General features: G+C 52.5%; 8 protein-coding genes across 8 annotated transcripts; 3 read left to right on the top strand and 5 right to left on the bottom strand.

Annotated features, from left to right (window-relative positions):
• Positions 1-95: 95 nt before the first annotated feature.
• Positions 96-728, bottom strand: BJX68DRAFT_276571 (UbiX family flavin prenyltransferase; the record flags this gene model as incomplete). The annotated part of the gene is made up of 1 exon (XM_071048129.1): positions 96-728. The coding sequence occupies one exon, from the start codon at positions 726-728 to the stop codon at positions 96-98; it is 633 nt and encodes a 210-aa protein (XP_070897740.1).
• An 831-nt stretch (positions 729-1559) lies between these two features.
• On the top strand, positions 1560-3244 carry BJX68DRAFT_276570 (cytochrome P450; the record flags this gene model as incomplete). The annotated part of the gene is made up of 9 exons (XM_071048128.1): positions 1560-1748; positions 1802-1908; positions 1964-2120; positions 2188-2300; positions 2360-2447; positions 2506-2601; positions 2666-2824; positions 2986-3076; positions 3132-3244. 9 exons carry the CDS (start codon positions 1560-1562, stop codon positions 3242-3244), a joined length of 1113 nt encoding a protein of 370 aa, XP_070897739.1.
• A 727-nt stretch (positions 3245-3971) lies between these two features.
• On the bottom strand, positions 3972-5894 carry BJX68DRAFT_240089 (uncharacterized protein). The gene has a single exon (XM_071040627.1). The coding sequence runs from the start codon at positions 5163-5165 to the stop codon at positions 4131-4133; it is 1035 nt and encodes a 344-aa protein (XP_070897738.1). The 5' UTR covers positions 5166-5894; the 3' UTR covers positions 3972-4130.
• A 206-nt stretch (positions 5895-6100) lies between these two features.
• BJX68DRAFT_240087 (bZIP transcription factor) lies at positions 6101-8052 on the top strand. The gene is made up of 2 exons (XM_071040626.1): positions 6101-7025; positions 7095-8052. The coding sequence occupies exons 1-2, from the start codon at positions 6831-6833 to the stop codon at positions 7506-7508; spliced, it is 609 nt and encodes a 202-aa protein (XP_070897737.1). The 5' UTR covers positions 6101-6830; the 3' UTR covers positions 7509-8052.
• Positions 8053-8135: 83 nt separating this feature from the next.
• Positions 8136-8888, bottom strand: BJX68DRAFT_268280 (bZIP transcription factor; the record flags this gene model as incomplete). The annotated part of the gene is made up of 3 exons (XM_071046044.1): positions 8136-8507; positions 8564-8710; positions 8775-8888. 3 exons carry the CDS (start codon positions 8886-8888, stop codon positions 8136-8138), a joined length of 633 nt encoding a protein of 210 aa, XP_070897736.1.
• A 1874-nt stretch (positions 8889-10762) lies between these two features.
• Positions 10763-12403, bottom strand: BJX68DRAFT_240086 (alternative oxidase). The gene is made up of 3 exons (XM_071040625.1): positions 11761-12403; positions 11409-11699; positions 10763-11348 (listed from the first exon to the last, which is right to left on the bottom strand). Exons 1-3 carry the CDS (start codon positions 11982-11984, stop codon positions 10838-10840), a joined length of 1026 nt encoding a protein of 341 aa, XP_070897735.1. The 5' UTR covers positions 11985-12403; the 3' UTR covers positions 10763-10837.
• Positions 12404-12652: 249 nt separating this feature from the next.
• BJX68DRAFT_276568 (heme peroxidase) lies at positions 12653-14211 on the bottom strand (the record flags this gene model as incomplete). The annotated part of the gene is made up of 3 exons (XM_071048127.1): positions 12653-13561; positions 13712-13775; positions 13852-14211. 3 exons carry the CDS (start codon positions 14209-14211, stop codon positions 12975-12977), a joined length of 1011 nt encoding a protein of 336 aa, XP_070897734.1. The 3' UTR covers positions 12653-12974.
• Positions 14212-14896: 685 nt separating this feature from the next.
• On the top strand, positions 14897-15850 carry BJX68DRAFT_276567 (Adducin-related protein; the record flags this gene model as incomplete). Its single annotated transcript, XM_071048126.1, has 1 exon — positions 14897-15850. The coding sequence occupies one exon, from the start codon at positions 14897-14899 to the stop codon at positions 15848-15850; it is 954 nt and encodes a 317-aa protein (XP_070897733.1).
• Positions 15851-15857: the final 7 nt, after the last annotated feature.

The raw sequence follows: 15857 nt of genomic DNA, 5'->3' as shown, positions 1-15857 counted from the left end.
GTAGCAGATCGATTAATTCACGATGTAAGACACGGTGACAAAATGCGATTTCATAAGCATGCAGGTGGAGTGATTACTGTAAGCGTTGATCTAGACTATCTCCGCTCGTCTCCCTTCTTCCGCTCCCAATCGAACCCCGTCCACCGCTCACCCTCCTCACTATGTTTCTCCTGCCCCAGATCCAGCAGATCAATCATCCTCGTGACGCTCTGCTCCACCATCTCATCTATATTCTTGGGCCGGGTATAAAACGCCATAACCGGCGGAAACACAACAGCCCCCGCCCGCGTCAACTCCAACATATTATCCAAATGGATCGAGCTCAGCGGCGTTTCTCTCGCGACAAGGACAAGTCGCCTCCGCTCCTTGAGCGTCACGCTCGCCGCGCGAGTCGTTAAATCGTCATCGTAACCCATCCGAATTCCAGCCAACGTCTTCATGCTACAGGGGACGACAATCATCCCGTCTGTTCGGAAGGACCCTGAGGATATGGCCGCTGAGACGTCCCGGGGTGCGTAGGTTGTATGGGCGAGTGATTGCAGGTAACTTGGTGTGTTGTGTGGTGAGTCGAGTTCGTATTTCAGGGTCGCGGCTCCCCATTTGGACATGATGAGGTGGGATTCGACATCAAGACGGCGCAGATTCTTGAGGAGACTGACGGCCAGTGGTGCGCCTGTCGCGCCCGTCACTGCAACGACTACGCGCTTTCGAGCGGCGGATATTGACATGAATGATAGTGATAAATCCTCGGTGCACAGAGGTAGAGGTAGTCGAACGTAAAAGTGAGTGGTTTAAAGGTATATACCGGAATTTTATAGAACCTCTACAATTCAAGCAAGCGACCGTCCACCACCGCCTTCTGAAGAAGTGACCGTGTATCTAATTGTAACTACCCTGCCCCGTATGAGCTTACCTTGATCCGTCCAGGATCCTAAACTAGCTCTATGATTGGAGGGTTCGCCGACGCAGGCTTTCATAAGATGTCTGAGACATGGCCTCCGTTCATATGAGTCAGCAACTATGGAGTTGCTGCACTGACAATCTCCCTGCGGGATTATATCAGCTTTCTACCTTCTTACGACAGGGTGAAACGTTCTAGCCTCATGCTCAATTGCTACAGCCGCTCGACCAATCTTGGTGTTGTTCATGGCCTCTCAGTCAATAAAATGTACTCACCAAGCATGCTCTCGTAAATGACCCATTCGATGCAATCATACTGATCATTGTATTATCCGGCTGCTATCGATTATCACACGCGGACCACTCTAATTGCGCGCAAAATCCACTTGTATATGCCTCAACTGTCATTGGTGCATACCGCCTACGACGGTAGATTGTGGACCTCAAATAGATTATGTGCAGGGTGAAGTATGATATAATATTGAGCATCATGCCATACATACTACTATCATCATAGGATTATAAAAGCATCAACTTGATAGCGACGAAAATGTCTCTCGCTCATCTGGACTCTCTGTATGCATCGAGCTTTCTCAACAGCCGCTGACCGTGTGCCCTGGTATTTGAAATTCAGCCGAATCCCCACGTCTACAAGAACCATGTCAACCCGCACAGTGCCCAGCTTCCCTTTCGCCCGCCCAAGCGCAGCGCAGCCCCCAACTGAGTTCGGTGAACTGCGAGCTAAATGCCCCATCAGCCGCGTCAAGCTGTGGGACGAATCCGAGCCGTGGCTTGTCGTCAAGCACGAGGATGTTTGCAGTGTCCTTACTGACTCGAGGTTGTCGAAGGTCGGTTTTTGATCTGCGTCGATCGAATCATGCGTATGCTGATGGTATGTCAGGAGCGCCAGCGTCCTGGATATCCCGAGATGACACCGGGTGGTAAGGCGGCCGCGAAGAATCGCCCGACCTTTGTGGATATGGATGCCCCAGATCACATGCGCCAAAGGTATCTGCACAAGCTATCCTAGACTCATACAGAACTGTGCTGATATCTGGAACAGGAGTATGGTTTCTAGGTTCTTTACGCAGGAACACGTCAACAGCTTGAAACCCTTGATCTCAGAACTGGTCGAATCCCACCTGGACAAGCTTGTGGCTAAAGGTTGCGAAACACCTCTTGATCTGGTTGAGCACTTTTCCCTACCAATTCCATCCCTGGTATGCTGTGCATCCTGTTAAGCACCCCCGCTACGCAGGGTTGGAGGCGTGACTAAATATCGCTTAGGTCATTTACCATATCCTTGGTATCCCTATCGAGGACATCAAATACTTGACTGAGATGAATGCCATCCGCACCAATGGTAGTTCCACCGCGTCAGCGGCCCAGAATGCCAATCAGTAGGTCTGACTTGGCGTTCTATCGGACCATATTTGCTAATACACATCCCAACCCATAGAGACCTGCTGGAGTATCTGGCCAAACTAGTCGACAGGCGAGCCACTGACCCGAAGAACGACTTGATTAGTGCTCTCATAGTTGAACAGGTAGGACTTCGGCGAGTGACAATTTGCCCATGTCTAGGGACCTTACTAACGACCCCAGCTGAACCATGGTCACCTCGAGAAACAGGACGTCATCCAGCTCGCGTTCCTGCTGCTCGTAGCGGGAAACGCGACCATGGTCAATATGATCAACCTAGTAGGCGATCAGCCAAATGAAACGGCCGAGAAGTCGGAAACTAACTGGTTCGTCGGTTTTATAGGGTGTCGTCACTCTCCTCGAGAATCCCTCCCAGCTAGAGGATCTCAAGAAAGATCCATCCCTGGCATCAGCATTTGTCGAAGAGCTCTGTCGATTCCACACAGCTTCAGCACTTGCGACCCGTCGAGTGGCCAAGGTTGATATCACGCTCCGAGACCAGGTACGATCCAGCCGCCCCAACTCTCCGAACAGGTCCTAAATAACCCTGTCATCCGATCTCAGACAATCAAAGCGGGCGAGGGCATTATCGCCTCCAACCAATCCGCCAACCGGGACTAAGAAGTATTCCCTGACCCGGATACCTTCAACATGCATCGGAAGATAGACTCGGTCAAGAACCTCGCGTTCGGATTCGGTGATCATCGTTGTGTCGCCGAGGCACTTGCGCGTGCAGAGTTAGAGGCGGTCTTCGGTATGTGAAGAATGTTCATACAGAGACGGTCGGCAGATCCTAACAGTTCAAGCAGAGAATCTGTTCCAGACACTTCCTGGCCTCAAGCTGGCGATAAATCACGCTGATATCAAGTACTCTGCTCCGCACAAGGACGTTGGAATTGTTGAGCTGCCGGTTGTTTGGTGATTGATTTTATGGCATTTTGGTTGGATCTGACATTAAAAGAATGCAAATGCGCCTGGGGTTATTATACGTGACAGGATGGGTTTCCCAATCATGTTGCGGACCCTTACATGAGACTGGCCGAGAAATGGTCATCCGGGGATAGCGCCCAATAGAAGATAGGTTACAAATATATTTGAGCACACTCATCCCTTACCAAGGCGGGCGATGCGTAATCCCGGCTATCCACCTCCTCCATAGGGACGTACTCCACGGGGTGCTCGCCTCGTAGCCCATCTGCCCCTGCCCGGTTCAAGCTTTGCCGCATCTGGTGTGTCGACGATGAACTCGTATTGGTCGGCATTACTCCACAGTCCGGCGTCTCGTCGCGCTGGGTTAGCTGGTTGTCGCATCGGATGAAGGGCGCCGAGCAGAACAGGATCAAGAGCCTAGACCTCGCTTAATGGCCGCAAGAGTCTTGGTGGCTGGTCGTCGATTCATCCCACGGAATCTTGTTCCGACTTACCACTAGGGCCTGTCTGAGGGCAACCTGGAATGCTACGCATGACGCCTGCGACGGTAGGGAATCGGGTAATTCCAGTCCGAGTATTCCCATAAACTGGGGACAGAGCCTTTTGCGAACCTATTGTAGTAGGAGAAGGCTGCCAACGCCCGATGCCGCATCATTAGTTCCAAACAATCGGGACTAGGTGAGGGGATAGTGTTGGGATCGTCTAAGAGAACAGGAAAATTTGACGCAAGACATTGGTGTGATGTAATTATACTATCTGAAGCTCAACTCTCCGTTTACCAGGACTTGGCTGAAAAAAATCTATGTAACAAGTTACCGCGTTCTTCTACCTCTCGACCCCATTTTGCCGAATCCCTCTTCTTCACATTATGTATAGACCTAGTCAAGCTTGATCGCAACAATTTTGGCACCCTCGGTGATGGTTCCGTTGACAGGTGCCGCAAGTGCTCCCCCCGTAGCGACATAGAGGGTCTTGCCCCGGCCTTGTCCTTGGATCAGCGTACTCGTCGCACCAGCGACAGTGAGCTGGGTCTCCGCGCCGAAGATCCCCTCAACATGGCCATTGCGATTCACCTGCGTGACGATATTTTCGAAATTGCCAGCCACGTAGAGATCCCCAGTCGCAGCATCATAGGTGAAATCGTCGCCCCAGACTCCAGTTGCCACGGTCGTGTAGGGACCGATCGCGCGTCCAGTGACGGGATCGATTTGGACACGGCTAACCGTCTCCTTGAGGCTGTTCGTATAGTACAGGAATGTCTCATGGCCAATAGTGACAGGGTGAATACCATTGACGCCCAAGTTCTGCCCCTCCTCCGGCTTGAGCGTTTCATCCGCAAGCACAACATCATAGTCACCAGTTTCGGGATTCACGCTATAGACGACTCCGTCCCAGCTGTCTCCAACAAGAAGGGTAGCGGCATGCTTGTTCTTGTTGAGAACGGTCAACCCATTCAGAAAGCCAGCCTCGGGGATATCGGCGATCTTCTTCGCGGACACGCGGTCCAGCCGGGCGCCCGAAAACCACACGTCCCAAAGCGCGTAGCTTCCCCTCGCAGACTCGTGGGTCGTCAGGCTGTAGTTACCCGCGACGACAGCGAAGTGGTTCGTCTTGTACTCGACGATTCCGAGGGCGCCGGTGGCGCCGGGGAAGGACTGGATGAGCTTCGCTGATGCCGTGGTCTCGCCGCTGGGCCGGCAGGGGGAGGATGATCCGGCGCGGGTAGTGATTTGGTACAGGGTTGGAGTGTCGATTCTCGTTGTCAGGATGCTGTTTGCGGGGCCGGTTTCGAGGTTCTCGAGCCATGAGCCGTGCGGGAATTGGTAGATGGTTGAAATTGCATTCTCGGGAGCGGCGGCGCTGAGGGCAGCGAAGGAAACGGCCACGAGAGAGCCGAGGATTTTGGAAACCATTGTGCTTCGTCGGGGCTGGCGGAGGGAAGGAGATATGAGTATTGACAAGTACCGAGAGGGATGGTTTTAATTCCAGTGCGTGTCAAGGCCCTTTTATACAGAGCCTCCAGGAGTTCTATCCACCCTCGTCGCTGCCAAGATAAGCTCCAGGATCCTTCATCGCAATGCTTAGCAAACGGCGCCCTAATAACACATCATCATTGCTGGAGCATGACGATTGGGTCTAGGGCGCTACGTCTATACTCAACAAGCATAAGAAGAGGCACACTGAATACCGCCATCTGCCGACATCTGAAACTGGTGTCTTGGCTGCAGAGATCGGCCATTCTCCCATTCGACGACACGGGAGAAACATCGAGCAATCTTAATTAAAATACCGCACTCAACCCTCGCACAAAAATCGGCTATCGAAATGGCGTCAGTGGTCTTTTTGTTGCGACGTTCTCCCGGGCGAACGGGAGTGGGAAGCAGTAGTAATATATACAGCTTTCAGCGGCGGAACAAACAAAAGCCTATGCGGATATATCGGGAGACACGCTCAGTCTCTCGCGGTTGGGCAGTCCCGGGGCTTGTTAGAGGCTCTGCTATCGCCTATACCTCAGATGCCCCGATCCAGTACCACGGGGTTGGTTCCGTATCACAGGGATATGCGGACATTATTCTTTCGCTCATGTATCTCCCAGCAGATCCGACCTCGTCCGGTCCGGCTGCAGTAGTAAAATATGCCAGGCAGAAGAGGCGAGTGGCCTTGAAGCTTTTCCGCCAAAACTCTTCGACGGAAGGATTCATTGCCTACCTACGGGCCTATCATAAGTGGCTGTGGCGTCTCCTGATGCGGCTAGTCTACATCACAGGGCGTGCGAAACAAAGCGGTGGGGCGTCTGACAGCTGCCAAAGGGATGCCCGCTAGATTCCATCCCCTTTGCAATTGTGGACGCCTCTCATTATCCTGTGCCCGTGCGGCTGAAGAAAGTTATTTCAGGCTCATGTCTAACTTCTGAGTCATCCTGGTAGGCATTTCATTTCCGCGATTTCCGATCCAAACCGTCCAATAAGAGTGTCCCTTTGAGCCGTCATTCCCGAGAAGCGCCTAATGACACCATGGGAACTGGCAGGACTGCTTGTACAGCAAATCGGCAACACCGCGTCCACCTGTCTTCCTCGGGACAAATATCGATGAGATGCACTAGTCCGCGAGTTTCTAAGGCTAGCTCGATAACCATGTACTGGGTTTCGTATCCTGTCTCTCAGAAGCATGATGTTCGAACAATAGCCTAATCCTTATGCACTGTTCTCCGGTATAGCCCCCGGCCTGCGCTGTACAGGCGATTATGAGGGCATTAGGCGTGAACAGCAACGGATCGGATGGTTGATGGAACAGATAGCATTTGCGAACTACGCCTATAAAATCCGATCTGGTCCCGGTTTAATAAGCTATTAATCACATACCGTCGTTGGTGAAGGTGGAAATGGACGCAGAGGAGTACTGCTGGGCGTTGCAGGTGTTGGAGCGATCAACCACCGCCGCGCTCATTAATGGGCATCCCGAGGTGCCTTGGCAACTGTTTTGCAACGAACAGGTAAGCGACCCGGCGACCCGGCCCTGAATCAGCAGTGCGGACTTGGAAGCTTAGGTTGCTTAATTAGGACCTTCAAGAGGGCGACATGACCCACCAATCTGCGAGCAGCAAGATGGGCTCTCCCAACTTCAACCGCCCCCGCACAGCGGGTTCATGCCATGAACCAGGTTCGACCAGCCTTCCACCTATGCTGGCAATCCCGGATGCGGGGTTATCGAGTGCCTTGATGCACCAGGCAACATCGCCAACGAGTCCGTTGGAAGAAAATCCCTTGCTTTCGGTTAGTCGCCCAGCCCCTGCACGCACTGTCACTTTATATATAATGGAAGCGAGCTAAACCAGCGTACAGGCAAAGCGCCGCACGCAGAACCGGGAGGCCCAGCGCCGATTCCGAAAACGCCGAGAGGAGCAGGAGAAACTTCTGCATGAGCGGATAGCGAGTCTCGAGGCCAGATGCACTGTCTTGAACGAGACGTTTGGCCAGAAGTCTGAGGAGGTCGAGTCGCTTCTGCGTGAAAAGGGTGCCTTGGAAGCTGAGGTGAATGTTCTTCGCAAGCAGGAACAGATCCTGGTGCGACTGCTGCAGTACTCTAACGGGGTATTGCTCAAGTCGTTTGTTCCTACAGCGGCTGGTGTCTCAAATCCACCGCTATCTCCAACTTCTGGCGTGGCCCTGGGAGAAACGCCGACTGTGGATGCATGTTCACGCTGTTTGTCAGGAAGCGTTGAGACCGAGACTAATGTTAACACGATACTGCCCTGATTTATGGCTCTTGCCACTGTTATGACTACCATATACCATCACCAGATCAGAACTAGGAGCTACCAATTGCTTGGTTAGACTCTTAACGGACCTTGCTCATGGATTGTGCTACTACTAGACCCTAGAAGCAACTATAAGCACTAGTGTTTACAAATGCAGCGACGGTATAATGTGCAATGTGGCGTCTCTATTTAGCCAAGCCAATGGGCATCTACTTGCGGCTTAATCCCCTTCTGCCTTCCATGTCTTATCTTGTTGTAGGCAGTCTCTGGACAGTCGACATCCCTTGCTATCGGCAATTCTTGCCGCCTGAGGGCAATGTTCCCGATGGTAGCGCCCTTAGCCTGGAACTTAGATATCGAACATTGTCGCTTTGTATGGATCAGAAGTTGAAGTTACTGGCATGTATTGTTGGGCGGATTGCCGGGTAGAAAAGGCATGCGACAGGCGGCACGTGAATCACAAAAGACGCTCAAAGCAGTCTGGTTAGTTTCTATATATTAGCACTAGTTAGCAGCCAAAGGGTTATATAAACAAAATAAAAGATTATTGACTTTATCGCTGTTAGTCGTGAAAAAGATGCACGAGCACCACAAGCAAGTGTCATCACTACAATTCAACCAGAAATCAGCTGAGAAAGCGCGTCATATTGGGAAGAGGTCCACTAGAAAAGTCCTCGGGATAGGCCTGGACAGCAACATCTTCAAGAACGAATGCATCCTCCGGCAAGGCAGCCGCTACTGACTCCGCCCCCTGCAGGCGCTGCAGCACAGCAAGGACTAAGCGCCACTGGTAGCGCAGGTTCTTGACCTCCAAACGCAGGGCGTCGTTCTCCTTGACAAGCCTCGTCATATCGGTAGCCGTGTCAGCGTACTGCCTCAGGAGCGACTGGTAATCCGTACGGAGCGCGTCCGCGTCCTTCTCTAAAATCTTCTTTTGATGCTCTTTGCGCTCGCGGAATCGGCGCTGAGCATCTCTGTTTTGGGCTCGGCGCCTGGCCTAGCGAGGAGTATATTAGCATCTGGAGCAGGTTGGAAGGGGAGGGTACAACGTACTGCTTTGGACTCACTCGGGTCGGACGTCGATGGCGAGGCTGACGGCGCAGGGGAAACAATGGGAGAGCTTTCGGAGCTGCTTATGGTCGGGGTGGTGGGCAGCATGCCCGTGCCTTGATTGTGCGCCTGGAAGGCGACATAGTTATTCTGTGACGCGATGTGAGCAATGGCCCCCTCAAAAGCCGGCAGTTGTGCGCTTAGCGCTACTTACCAATCCGCAGATCAAGTCCAGTGGCAAGGAGGGGTATCCCACTTCACCGATAAAGGCTGAGGATCCCGGTGTCCCAGTGGGACTGCGTAAAGTCAAATGATGTTGATACTCCATTCTTGCATCCACCCGTCGTTCTTATCGGAGATAGAAGAATTTCTTGACGAGGATATTCCCAGGGTTCCCATCTACCCCGAGGAGACCCCCAACACTTATATGCTGACCGACCGGCCGAATCGATATACGGATCAACGGTCAGGCTGCACCGAACGAAGCTTTTGGCCAAGAGGACTTGGTATAGCGTGATTCACCTGCGATTCCTTCCACAACGACCGACCGAATCGGCTCCTGCACTAAGCGGCAGCATAGAAGGTACGATGGAAGGTCCCATCCGCCAATGAGGGTCAACTGTGGCGGCCCTGGATTTGGTATAGCGCGCGCCACAGGCGCGTCGATGATTTGTTGCCGATGAATTATGGGGCGAGCGAGACGGTATGTGGACCCGCGAATCGTCAAGGTGCTTATTCCTGTCGATTTGATATCTGGAAGGTCCAGTACGATCCCAGGTGAAGGGTCAGGCCCATGCCCCTAATTGATATGCATATACTCCAATATTATCTGTTTATTGACATCTGCTGTGCACAGATATAATTCTCAGCGATCTGTCTACGATTTCTGATCTCTTGAGTGCTCGGATGCAAGATTTATGACACGCCCGTTTATGGTATCCTCATTATGGCATTGATTCGAAGATGTGCTTCCGCGTGGCTGCAGGATTCAACCCACCTAAACCACGAATAAGACCCCGGCTTGCGTCCGTAATCCCTGACTCATCAGCTCAGGCTGTCTATCTGCAGTGTTCGCCCTGTGAGCCGTGCAATCAGCGCGCAACCGCGAGCCCACTCGCGAGAAGAGCGCATCGGGTGCGTCTGCGCGGACGTTTTGGAAGCCCCGGATTGGGAAATTGGTAACGGCCGCCTGGACTGTCCACGGTATTGAAGTCCTGGAGTCGTCGGCCTCGCCCGCCAATCTTGCCCGAGGCCTTCTGAGGATGTCGGTGATCGATTCCCTCGTTGGACTATCGGAGTTGGTCCGTATCAATTCCGATCCACGGATATCCCCGAGCCTCGAATCGCCCCATCCAAACCAATTACTCGATCGGTATAAAGGAACGAGCAAGGTTACATCTGAGGCTTGCCTTACAGCTTGGCTACAACTCATCAGAGCAAGTACCTCGGCATCCAACCCCTGCATGCTGCCCTAATTAGGGCTCAGCAGGACACTAGATTGAATTGAGGTAACAAAATACAACACAGAGGGCTAATGTATAGATAGGGCTGATGGCCTGGAAGCGCACCGTGACAAACAATCTCGATCAACGCCATCATCATTATGCTCAGAAGACTAAAGCTAGAGACATGACCTACCAGAGCAAAGTACCAACACATACTCAAAGGAGGCGTGAAGAAATGAAGGGATTGAGGTAATAATATGCTCAACCAGTGGCTGCGCTAAAGAGACGAAAAGCAAAATGAAAGCTAAAGCAAAAGGGATGTCCGGATCTATGAGCCAAGACTGCGATATACAATGTATCACGAGATTGCCTCATTGTGAGGCGGTAGGAGTTCAGTGAGACGACGTCCACTCGGCCGATGTTATGGAATGGACCAATTTCTGTGCACAGATTTGTAGCGGGGATAAAGCCCATGCACGAATGTTGGACGTCATGCTTCAATTCTGAGATGCCTCCGAGCGGTTCGAGATAATGAGAACAAAGTCCCGGTAGCAACAATGTGGACGACTTCAATGGCTGGCTTGACTCAGCGAGTGCCCGTCTCGCAGGACTTGAGAGTCATTCCTACGGACCTGCTTGCCCCCCGAATGGAGGCAGGGCCCTCGCTACTTAGGTATCTGAATTAGGCTACGCGTGTCCGGCAGTAAAAGATTTCTACCCCAACAAAGCTGTTGCTTGAGACCTTCGGCCAACCTACGGGTCCATTGAAGTTACTATATGTTAAAGAAAGCGCTATGAAGGGTCTCATATTTTGTACATAACACCTCCAACCCTAAATAACCTCATCCCTTTCCCACCCCTTCGTCCTGACATGTGTGAGGCCCTTCTCCGGATGAGGCTGCGCAGGATCCTTATACTCAGCAGCATACGGATTAGGATCTGATGCCTGGTTGAGGTTCCCAAAAGTATGGTTGACCTCTCGATGCTTCGCCTCGTCGGCACGCACATACAAGAGAAGATCCTTCATAGTTCGGTTTCCCTCTGGCATCTTCCAATACTGTACGGCGATTTCGGGAGCTTCCATCTTTTCCCACCCCGGCAGCGCACCTGCTTCAAGGTCTTTGATGGCACGGGTGTAGGTAAGCACGGCCTCTTCCTCCAGATACCCGACGAAGCGATGACAGGTCCGAGGCGAGACAAGGTACGAGAGGAAGAAGCCGTTAAAGAAGACTCCCTGTGCCCCTAGGACAAGGAGGCGCATGAAGAGCCCGGGTTTGGCGAGTTTCAGAAAGGTAAGCAGATGCATTCGCTCGTTGTAAGCTTCTTCCAGAAGCGTTTCGATCCTGACCTTTCTTAGCCCTCCTCGAGGTGCTTGATTTTTGTAGCGCGTAGTATTCACTCACCAGCCATTATCCCGTTTCAACCCTCGCAGGCTTCGAAGATGTCTAAGCATCCCACCCACCATCCCCGGAACGCCCGCGACGCTCTCAAGGAAGATAAAGCGTGTAAGCCACTTCTTCTCGGTCATTTGGAATCGGGGAAGGTGCTCCTGCCCTGGGGCAGGGTGCCTGTACCCTGAAACACGATCCATTCCCCAGCGCAAAACCCTGACGGTCCCAAGAGCTACGCGGTCAGACCAATTTTTCGCATCACGGTGGCCAACGGCGACCGCACGCATCTGCTCATCTGTGTACCTGCGTGCCATATGTGGTTAGTACTCTCCGGGTGAGAGCAATGGAATAGTGCCAAACTTACACCGGATGAACCCATGCTGTTTTCACCTGCTTGATATGAGGTGCCTTGGGCGGAGGGAAAAACTCTTTAGAGTTGCCCCCAGACTCCGAGGAGTTGAATCTGGTCGCATATACCGGGAGATTGCGTTTGATAACGGTGATAGCCGCTGGTCGAGCATAGACAAGGCGATAGGCATTCGGAGCTGCGCCGATCCCCCTAACGGGCGAGGGCGTTAACCAGGACATGGCGATCAATTGGATCCAATTCGAGAAGATCTCCAAGGTTAGAAGCACCGACTGCCGTCATCCACGATCGTCGATATGCGAACGCACAATCTGCCCATTGCGGTTATATAGCCGTTGGATCATCACGTGTCGATGTGAGCCTGATTACTACAGTTTGCAGTAATTTACCACACAGCGGAACGCCTGGAGCGAAACGATACCCATCCTGAGCAAAACATCGTACGATGTGAAGCGGGACGTTAATTAATAGACGCCACAATCTTCAAATCATATATTAGGAGACGACAGGACACCTTAGCGACGATGATTCCAAATAGTTAGTTACTAGAGGCTTGATTCGTCATCACCCGTGCTGACAATGCTGAGCGACGAGACATAAGCACTCTACTGCTTGGTCTGAGACACGGAAAAGGCTACCGAGTCATGGCAGCGATTATCTGAGACAGAGACAAGTTGAAAGTAGCTTATTTTGCCGACAGCTCAGCCAAAGGACCACAAGCATCACATGCCTGCTTACTCAGAGCGACTCCACAGTGTGTAATCCAACGGCTTTCGTGGAGAGCCCCGATTGGTCCAAGTGTAATCCCTGCTTATCAAAGACGACTGGTCCCTGGACCCCAAGTTTGAGAGTCTGAGACAGAGCTAAATTGATGCACCCAACTGCTTCTAAGCCTCCAACAATCAAGACGTCTTTTTTGATGACGGATTGGTACATGCGGGGCTACGCGATATATTCTGGGAGAGGAACGTTGGAGGCTGGACCACATCTTCTCCACCACAGGTGGCTCTGGGGGAGAAAAGTGGGATTGCAATCGAGGAAGGCGAGTAATATTTGAGCACACGGAGGGCAGACATCCGGGGAAGCAAATCATCTCGCCCGATCCCCGTTATCCCCGTGTCTATCAAGGAATGTTCCCAAGTAATGGTTCAGAAAGTAAACAAGTCATGGGTAAAAGGAATACATAAAGCTATTGGACAAATAGCGTAAAACTAGTCTGATTTCTCAAACACCCAGCGCTCACTCCCATTCCCCTTGAAGGGGACGCCCAGCTCCAGTAGCTTCACATAGGCGTCTGCAAATTCCTGAAAAAAGACATCACTATCCTTCGCATATCGCTCAACATGCGGCCTGAACCCCGCATCTTCCACGAGCGCCATATCAGTCGGCAGCATCATAAGCGTCTTCGTAGTCTTATCTGTATATTGAAGCGGCCCCTCCCATTCTCTCTGCAACCACTCTTCCTCAACTAGTAGCCGGAAAAACTCGTTGGTAAAAACGGTCGGACTAAAGTCCCATGGCCCCTCGTATCCGGTTCGATCGGTATGCGCGCGCCCCAAGGCATGCGCACCACTAAGCGCTACAATCTCGCGATCGTCAAAGCCCATCCGGTAAAAGATGTCGCGGAGGTGCGAGGGGCCTTTTGCGGCGTTTGGTAGACGACCGTCCGGCGTGCAGGCTTTGCTATCAGCGTCATGTCGTCCTGGGCGCCATGGGACCGTGGGTCCGCCGAGTTCCTGCACTGCTGTGACGCCGGCCAGGGTCCAGAGGTCGGAGTAGCTGATCCAGGGGAACATTTCTGTTTGTACGACATTAGCAAAGCTCAGCTGTATGGGAACGTTAATCCAGTGCGTACTCTTTACTGGCTCTAAGAAGTCTCGTGCATTGACCAAACCCAGGTTGGCGCCGTGATTGGACTCTGGTGCGAACCTCATCGTTGCGCCGTTACTGCCACCAGTTCCGGTGTTCTTGTCGAAGGTGCCGCTCGCATGCCACGAAAGACGGAGGACAACCTGTGATCATGACGCAAAATGTGAGCGCAATTCCAGAATTCTCTATCAGCGCGGCAAGTTATCGCGAGAGACTCACCGGCCCATAGCTCCCATCGTCATACTCGTCCATCTCGGCCAGCAACCGGGCGACTTCATTGTACACCTTCTGGTAATCCTCCTGTGACGGTACATGAACAGGTTCCAGGCTGGTCGGTGTTTCTTGTTTGGTGTACAAAAAGGTCGCTGCGCCGCTAACTGCAAGGCCAGCACCAAGAAGGAAAGTCCATCTTGAGTACGCAGCCGATGCAGATGATGGTGTGGTAGCAAAGCCGCGCTTTGCCGCGTGTTTAGCGCATGGAATGACCGTCAATTTCCCTTGGTGGCATCCGCGAACGTAGTGAGCACGAGCAGGCGAGACTTGCGCTGCGCGGGACGCAGTTCTGCGGAAAAGGGACATCTCAGAAGATCAACGCCAGGCAGACGGCAATAGCAGAGAAAATTAAATGAAACACAACTACAGACACAATGACATGGTCGACCCAATATAGGTAGGATGATCCATGGGCCAAGAAAGACATCTTCGACTCGCCTCAGCCTGGAACCGGAGATTGCCAGCAGCCCGCTAGGGAATCGAGCCATCACCTCATCCTCAATCTCATGTCTCCATATAGCGCATCGTTGGAATCTCAGATTCAGGTCACTCGGAGGGCATTAATCTAGAACCGGGCTGGCCAGTGGTCTGGGTAGAGCAGTGATAATATGCTTGACGCTAGTTGAGGTCAGCCTCATGCTTGCTTACAGTAAGCTAATTTCCCAGCTCATGCCAGTGGCTTGATTTTATAAGCTCTGCACCATATTTCTTAGTCGTACAGGGATCGTACTCCTTCTGAGCAGATCGCTGTCAGTTTCGTAATGTTACATTGGTCATTGGCAACGTCTGCTACCTCGTAGTTCAGGCATCGGGATCCATGCTTGCTGCTGGCACTTTGATTTGAGGACGCTTCGATACATCATTAGGAGGATCCAAAATTGATCCTGTGGCGACTCAGAAAAGAATATAAAGTCCTCGTGTCTACATCATGGTACAGCAGGACATTCGTCAGTCAGTTTCCTGTCCTTTACTGTGAACTCATTAGACCAACATGACCCTCCAATTTCCACGAGCCCTTTCCAGGGCCGTTACTCGGCCTTTCACAACCCCCCTTGTACCCATCCTAGCTGCCTCTACTAGATCGTTCGCGACCCAGTTCTCACCCGAGACCTACGCTCCCGACGCGCAGTACAGTTCAGAGCATATCTCAAAGCTCCTCAAAACCTCCATCCTCTCCGAGTTCTCCGAGCAGGAGGCCAAAGCCCGTATTGAGCTAGCCGCCACCTATCGCCTTTTCGGACTGAAGGGCTGGAACGAAAACATCTACGGCCATCTAACAGCCAAGGTCCACGAAAAGGACGGATCCGAGTCCTTCCTCATCAACCCCTTCGGCCTTCTGTACAGCGAAGTCACCGCAAGCAGTCTCATCAAAGTCGGCGCCGACGGCGCGGTCAAGCATCCCGGTGTAACCGACGGCCTATTCGGGATCAATGACGCCGGCTTTGTGATCCACAGCGCTATCCACCGCGCCCGACCGGACCTCCAGAGTGTAATGCACTGCCACTACCCCTCCGCAGCTGGAGTCTCGTCGCTGAAGCAGGGCTTCCTCGAGCTCGCCCAGACAAGCCATCAGGTGGGCCCGATCGCGTACCATGACTACCAGGGCGTGGTGGTCGACCGCAACGAGCAGAAGAGTCTAGCGGAGGACATGGGTGACAAAAATATCATGTTCCTGCGCAACCACGGCATTATTACCGCGGGATCCTCTATTGGGGCGGCGTGGTATCTCATGTATCAGGTCCTTGCGGCGACGGACATCCAATCCCATGCCTCGGCCTGCGCCTTGGGAGATGCGGGGAACCTCAACATGCCCAGTGACCAGACCGTCAACAAGACGTATGAGGTGATGCATAAGAAGGGTTTCTCCGGGGCTGCGTATGGCCTCAAGGAGCTGTCTGCTTATATGCGGCTGCTGGATAAGACCGATGCCTCCTACCGGATCTAAGCGTGAG

Source organism: Aspergillus pseudodeflectus (assembly GCF_044049435.1).
Source record: "Aspergillus pseudodeflectus strain CBS 756.74 chromosome Unknown BJX68scaffold_29, whole genome shotgun sequence".
Classification (NCBI taxonomy): Eukaryota; Fungi; Ascomycota; class Eurotiomycetes; order Eurotiales; family Aspergillaceae; genus Aspergillus; species Aspergillus pseudodeflectus.
This window is presented reverse-complemented; position numbering and strand designations above follow the sequence as displayed.

What these genes read in the sequence shown, in the direction of transcription:
- BJX68DRAFT_240086 (XM_071040625.1), bottom strand. Translation starts at nt 11,984, where the DNA reads ATGTCCTGGTTAACGCCCTCGCCCGTTAGGGGGATCGGCGCAGCTCCG. An exon ending in ACAGCATGGGTTCATCCGGT is followed by an intron (nt 11,700 to 11,760) that starts GTAAGTTTGGCA and finishes TATGGCACGCAG; the next exon opens with GTACACAGATGAGCAGATGC. An exon ending in TTGAAACGGGATAATGGCTG is followed by an intron (nt 11,349 to 11,408) that starts GTGAGTGAATAC and finishes AAGAAAGGTCAG; the next exon opens with GATCGAAACGCTTCTGGAAG.
- BJX68DRAFT_240087 (XM_071040626.1), top strand. Translation starts at nt 6,831, where the DNA reads ATGACCCACCAATCTGCGAGCAGCAAGATGGGCTCTCCCAACTTCAAC. An exon ending in AAGAAAATCCCTTGCTTTCG is followed by an intron (nt 7,026 to 7,094) that starts GTTAGTCGCCCA and finishes ACCAGCGTACAG; the next exon opens with GCAAAGCGCCGCACGCAGAA.
- BJX68DRAFT_240089 (XM_071040627.1), bottom strand. Translation starts at nt 5,165, where the DNA reads ATGGTTTCCAAAATCCTCGGCTCTCTCGTGGCCGTTTCCTTCGCTGCC.